We start from the raw sequence: 6,429 nt of genomic DNA, 5'->3' as shown, positions 1-6,429 counted from the left end.
TGTAAAATATTGGTAATATAAATAAATAAAATAAGTTAAATATATATACTATTAAAATTTAAAATGATAAAAAAATATATAACTGTATAAGATTAGTTCTATTTTGAAACAAAAGAAAAGTTTAGTACTCTAATTTGATACAAGACTAATAGTTTAGTATCTAATTGAGAAATTAACCCCTATTAGTTGGTTAATCACGCACTCCTTTGCCAATTATTTTACTTAAATTAATTAGGCAATCCTTTACAAATTATTAAATTCATAACAGATAATATATAAAGACTCAGCTCAAACACTAGTTGATTAGGCATGCCCACATTATTAATTAGTAATGTTCTAACCTAATAGATATGTTAATATATAACAGTAATTAAATTTGGCGACTGAGTATAGAAAAGCCAGGATAATATATAAAATTCAGAGGCTTACTTGACTTCTTTTTTGGTCACGATTGTTTAATTAATTTTTTCTTTTGCAACGATCCAAGATTAAACACAATAAAATCAAGCAAGCATAACATTATACAAAAACAAAAACAAAACAAAAAAAAAAGGTTAATTATTGCCATGATTTGTCATGTACATACTAATATAGTTGTCAATCAAATCTTTAGCAGAGAAGATGAGCTTCTTGGAGGAACAAGAGCCTTAGCATATGCAAGTGGCAAAGCCAAAATCTTCTGTGGTTTGCCAACATAAGCCCTCCTTGTGAAATTGTTGTAGCCGTTCGCCTCTATCTCGTCTAGGATCTGTCGATACAGAAGCAACGACGCCCACACCTGCACCACCAAGATAATGCTGCTTAAAAACTCTCTACTCTAACACGAGACAAGCTACATTAAGACGGTCGAGCTGGGAATTAATACTCACCGGCCATCTACTGGCGGAGCTCAGCTCTTTCACACCATTCTCTGCATCATCGAAGAATTTCCTCGCCCTCTGGATTTGCTTCTTCATGAAAGCTCTCCATTTATCGGTTACTTTCCCAGCAAATATGTCGTCCTCAGTTAGCCCCGCCTGTGCCAACTCGTCCTGAGGCAGATAGATTCTTCCGCGTCGCGCACTACACCACAAACACTACATAAGAACCCAATCTTCTTGCTAAATTTTATCTACTGAAGAATGACAAGAAGCATGTATAGTGATTTAATAGGTCAAATATATACTTACTCTTCTCCAACATCCCTGAGAATATTGGTAAGCTGATTAGCAATCCCTAACGCCAAAGCGTTATTATAGACGGTCTCTGTCGCAGCCTGGGACTCGGGTGCAATGCCCATAATCGGCACACTCATCAATCCCACAGTACCAGCTACATAATAACAATAGAGATACAGCTCATCAAAGTTCTGGTATCTCGACTTCCACAGGTCCATTCTCATTCCCTCGATCATATCCCTGAACGGCTGCAGCCAAGGTATACGCACATTAGCTCACACGCACGACAGCAACCAGTAAAATGCAGTCAAAAGAGGTAGCATAGACAAACAAGTCCTGGCAAAGTGATCGAACCTGGATGTCAACGGGAAACCTGGAAACAGTATCTGCTAGAGCAGCATCGAGCATATCAAAAGGGCGTCCTCTGAAAATATCTTCCAGCCTTGCTTCCCACCTATCTAAGGCCATTGGAGTTATGTGTGAGGCATTTGGCCCATCAACAAGCTCGTCTGTTCTCCTACACCAGACTGCATAAAATACAAATACAAACCACAACAGCCAGGTGAGACAGGCTCGACCACTCCTTGTACGCACTAATATCCTTCAATAAATAACAACAAGAAAATATATGCAAGCCACTCCTTGACACAACATATTTTTATCTTTTTAAGTGATCCATGTACAATTACAATACAACAGTTAAAATTAATCCAGGAAGTCAAACAGTTTCAGATTTATCAAACTACAAGTGCTGATTTCAAAAAAAAAAGTACCCCATACTCAACTATGGCATGTGATTAAAAATTTTAGATATTTTCTGAACTTTTGTGTCAAAGGTCAAAGAAACTCACTACAACAGAAATATCTTGCAAGCAACACTAATTATCTACTACACATAGCTGTGGTGCTAATAATGAATAATTATGGTTTACTTGTGATCATTCAAAGGGTGTAGCTAGTTGAAAGCGAAAGGCTAAAGCTGCAGTACAATTATCATAATTGATAAATAGAGAAGGCCAAATAAACCAATCAAAGAGATGAAACATTCAAGTCAAGCTATGTGCATGAGTCAAACTGTTACCGTATATTGCCCAGATAGCTCTCCGTCTCTCGGGGGTCATCAACAGTGTACCTATCAAAGAAGCAGGCAGATAAATAGTCAGGAGATTTATGTTACCTTAAGCTGTTCATGTTTAAAAGAGAATATATAAACTGGTCTAACCAAGGTAAAATGTCTTGGCATATTCAGCACAAACTTCTCGACAACGCTCATAAGCTTCACTTAACAAGCCAAGAGATCCAGGAAGAAGGATATCGGGCTTCACATCCAAATCTTCGTCACTTTTGAGGCGCCTCTGAACCAAGGCTGCCTGCTTCAAAACCACATCGTAGACCATCTGCTCAGACGTTAAGGCGACTTCCCCTGCTGGAGTAGCTACCATACTTGATCTGAGAGAGAGTCCACCTCCATTCTCATACCTTAAATCTGCATTCATAGAGCTATAGCTTTGCCTTTTCTTCATACCCCTGCCATTGCTAATCACATTTTTGCACCAAGAACTGGACTTAAACGAATCAAGAATCCTGTTTCCACCCCGAACGGGATCCACGCCATTGAAAACCTCAGAGGTGGGAAAAACCACCAATGAAATACCAATAGACATGCCTCAACCACAGCTTTTGATGACAACTTTGTAGATTTCTATCTCCTTAACCGAATAAGATTGACTAAAAGCTGATAAATCAGTTGGCTTCTGAAATGAACTCAAAATTCAGGTAGAGACACAGCAGTCCAAAATCTGTTCCGCAAAAACAAAGAAGCCAATAACAATTACAGCAATTGGAAACAACAACATTTGCTCCATTAAAATCCCATTAAAGAAAAAGGCATTCTCCCATTAGCAACAGAAGCTACCAGAAGAAGAAACAGAAAAATACACCTCAGAAACAACTCAAAATAAAATAAGGTAAAAATGAGTATGTGTCAAGATTGTATAAGTAATGGGTAGGAGCACTTTCTATATTTAGTGTACTGAGCAACTATTAACATATTTTATGCTGGCCATACACGTAAAATGGCTATCTTCATATCGCAAAGATTGAATTTTTAAACACGTAACACTAGATAAAACCAGATAAAATTGGCTTCCAAGTAACAATCAAGAATAGTGACGCGAAATCATGAAAACATACCTTTCAAACGAGAAATTGTGGAGAAGGCAGCCAGAAGTTGAACAGAGCACCAGCTTCTGATTGTTGTTGGTTTATAGAGAAATGCTAATTTGGGAGGTTGTGTATAAATTGAATCACTAGAATTCGTTGTGGGAATGGAGAGATTCATAGCTGTAAACTGCGGCTTTTTCCAGGTGGGTCCTACTTCATTCAATGACTCAATTCGGTTGGTGCCTTACCTAGAACCAGTATCTTTCATTTGGACTACATTCCTAGAATGCAGTGCGTCACTGTGTGTATTTTTTAAATGAATTTATTTAATAAAATATGAGTTGAACTGCAAAATCGATTCACGCCGCAGACAATTCGAGGGCAAATTTGTAATTCTATACTGTTAGCTTGACTTTCCAAGACAAAACTAAGTAACCCACCAAGTGATTACCAGTAGAGATTATGACTTCTATTATTATAAAATTAAATTAATTTTGATAAACGGATTAAACTATGAACAATACTATGAATTATTGGATGTGAACGAACGACGTACCCCTTTGAAATAAAATATAACTCAATCAGAATGATATTTTTTAAATGAAAAATAATGTTGGTATTAATTATTTTTGCCTAATAATCACTCATCTGGAATACTTCCTCTACAGCATAAAAATATACACATTAGTTTTGTTATTTTTTGTCCGTCTCGTGAAAATACGGACTTCAACTTATTAGAATGATACTTTGAAAAGGGAAAAATAATGTTGGTTTTCATCTAGTAGTATAAAATTTTGAATTTATAGTTCCTCATCATATATATGAACAATAAAATTTCTAATATACGGATTTTCAATTTTGAATTAGCTATATTAGATATTTTTTTTAAAAATTAATTTAAATAAGTTTGGTTGGTTTTAAACATCTTCTCACAGAACTAATAATGCCGTTTTCTATGTGTTATTTTTTTGAGTGAATTAGAAAAAGAAAAAAAAAAGAGTACTCCAATAGTGATAGTGGCATAGTGTGGAAATCTTTTTCATCTAACCGAAACTAATAGTCTTGATTTAATTCAGCACGAATTTTAAAGTACTATTCCCTCCGTCCACGAAAATTTGTCCCAATTTTCCATTTCCGTCCGTCTCCCAAAATTTGTCTCATTTCACTTTTACCATTTTTGGTAGTGGGCCCCATATTCCACTAACTCATTCCTACTCACATTTTATTATAAAACTAATACTTTAAAAGTAGGACCCACAATTCACTAATTTTTTCAACTCACTTTCCATTACATTTCTTAAAACCCATGCCCGGTCAAAGCGGCACGAATTTTCGTGGACGGAGGGAGTATTATACAAATCATAAATACTCTATACATACCACCCTCTTCGTCTAACAAAGTTTGTCCAATTTTACTATTTTTGTCTGTGCCACAAAGTTTATTCCACTTGGAATCTATCCAAAATAGACATTACATATACTCCTCAATCTAGTACCCTTATTGATTACACACTTCCAAGTAATACAAAGTCATTCAATTTCTTAAAACTCGCACCGGATCAAACCGAGACAAACTTTATTGGACGAAATGAGTAATACTTTCATTTTTATTTTTGAAAAATAGAAGCTTTTTCTAGTACTCATATGTAATAGTATATGAAAATATTTGAAATTTTAAAGTTCCTCAGTCATATTACATAACAATAGATGTTAGAGCATGCCCAACAACAATCGCCGTGATGAGCATGCTCACCTGCGTGAGTTTACTCAGCGGCAAGAGGAGACGCAGCCAACCCACATGGCAAGTTGTGGGCTGGGTGTGAAGCCCATTCTACATTTGGGCGAGTGGACATTATTTTTATCCACTTAATTGATTTTTTTTTAATTCATAAAAGTTCTACATATTATATAAAATTAAAAAAATTCCACTTACTAAAATATGACCTGACTTTTTTTTCATCCTCAATTCATTGAAATCATTTACAAATAGCCTCATTCATCACCAACTTTTTACACCAAACCAAACTATCCCTCACTAATACTTCAGGATACTATATTTTGCATCAATTCACGAAATGGATCCGAATGAGTTGAGCAGAATAAGTAGAGCGAGACAATACTATACCAACCAAGCCGCTGCCTTAGCTGAGCAGCAAAAAAGAACCTAACACTACTTCCATATTCACGATAATTTTTGCAACAAACCACAGTTCCCGGAGAATTACTTCGATTAGTTTTACAACAAACCACAGTTCCTAGAGAATAATTGAACCACACTTGTTTTTGCATATAATAAATTAAACTTAAAATAGATAAAAGTGGGACAGGATACATTAATTGTAATGAGAGAACGTGTCAACAAATTATAATACTCCATTCTTCAATTTGTTGCAAGTCAGAGTCGATTTTTGGTTTACAAATCCTTCTCGACATTTACAGTGAACATTCAAAACTGCTCAACGGCAAATTATTGACACTGCATTAAGATCATGTGAACAAAACTAGAGTACTCAACTTCTTAATTTGAATGATTAGACAAAAATATTAAAAAAATCCATATCACATCCTTAATCCTTCAATGATATTCTCTTCTCCCTTCATCTCCGCCCTGTGAATACTGAATATAGTTTTAATTAATAAAGTTATAGTAGAACAATTAATGTTTAGGATTTTATATCAATATTAATTAGAATAAAAGTATGGTGGATCAATCATACAGATACAGTATTTATTAAATCGTTGATAACCAAAAATTCAATGAATCATGTTTAGTCAATGAGCTCTTTCAAATAACTACAACAGAAAATGAAACTAGAGGAAAATGGGTGAATTTTAAGTGATGAGATGGATCAGAATATTGGCTTGAATTTTGTCCACAGAGGGAAAAAATATAAGAGCGCTCAGTTATTTCAACGTCGAATCATCTGGGGAAAAATTCATCACTTCCATCCAACCAATTTATGCAATATATTACCGACAGAAACATATTCAAAAACGAAAAAACGCAAAATTTAATCGTAAAACAATGAATATAGCATTTATGGATCAGAATATTGGCTTGGATTTTCTCCAGTGAGGGAGAAAATATAAGAGCGCTCAGTTATTTCAG

At 35.1% G+C, this 6,429-nt stretch overlaps 1 protein-coding gene and 1 non-coding gene across 4 annotated transcripts in view; both read right to left on the bottom strand.

The window, feature by feature from the left end:
- Positions 1-538: 538 nt before the first annotated feature.
- Positions 539-6,429, bottom strand: part of LOC125214538 (phytoene synthase 2, chloroplastic-like) — a 7,000-nt gene continuing 1,109 nt past the window's right edge. Inside the window, exons 1-7 of one of the 3 annotated variants that reach the window (XM_048115607.1) lie at positions 3,351-3,535; positions 2,380-2,956; positions 2,239-2,289; positions 1,512-1,684; positions 1,170-1,405; positions 870-1,062; positions 539-778 (exon numbers count right to left, since the gene is read on the bottom strand). In XM_048115607.1, coding sequence (XP_047971564.1) covers positions 602-778; positions 870-1,062; positions 1,170-1,405; positions 1,512-1,684; positions 2,239-2,289; positions 2,380-2,821 — 1,272 coding nt within the window. In that variant the 5' untranslated portion in view covers positions 2,822-2,956; positions 3,351-3,535 and the 3' untranslated portion in view covers positions 539-601. Of the gene's footprint in view, positions 779-869; positions 1,063-1,169; positions 1,406-1,511; positions 1,685-2,238; positions 2,290-2,379; positions 3,169-3,350; positions 3,536-6,429 lie in introns of those variants that run through there. The other 2 variants (XM_048115609.1, XM_048115608.1) reach the window with 2 other exon arrangements.
- LOC125217187 lies at positions 6,165-6,269 on the bottom strand. The gene has a single exon (XR_007175606.1). It is a non-coding gene; the product is annotated as a small nucleolar RNA Z103 (small nucleolar RNA).

The sequence above is a fragment of the Salvia hispanica genome, chromosome 3 (genome assembly GCF_023119035.1).
Source record: "Salvia hispanica cultivar TCC Black 2014 chromosome 3, UniMelb_Shisp_WGS_1.0, whole genome shotgun sequence".
Lineage (NCBI taxonomy): Eukaryota > Viridiplantae > Streptophyta > Magnoliopsida > Lamiales > Lamiaceae > Salvia > Salvia hispanica.
Note: the sequence above shows the minus strand (reverse complement) of the source record. Positions and strands in the feature narration are given on the sequence as shown.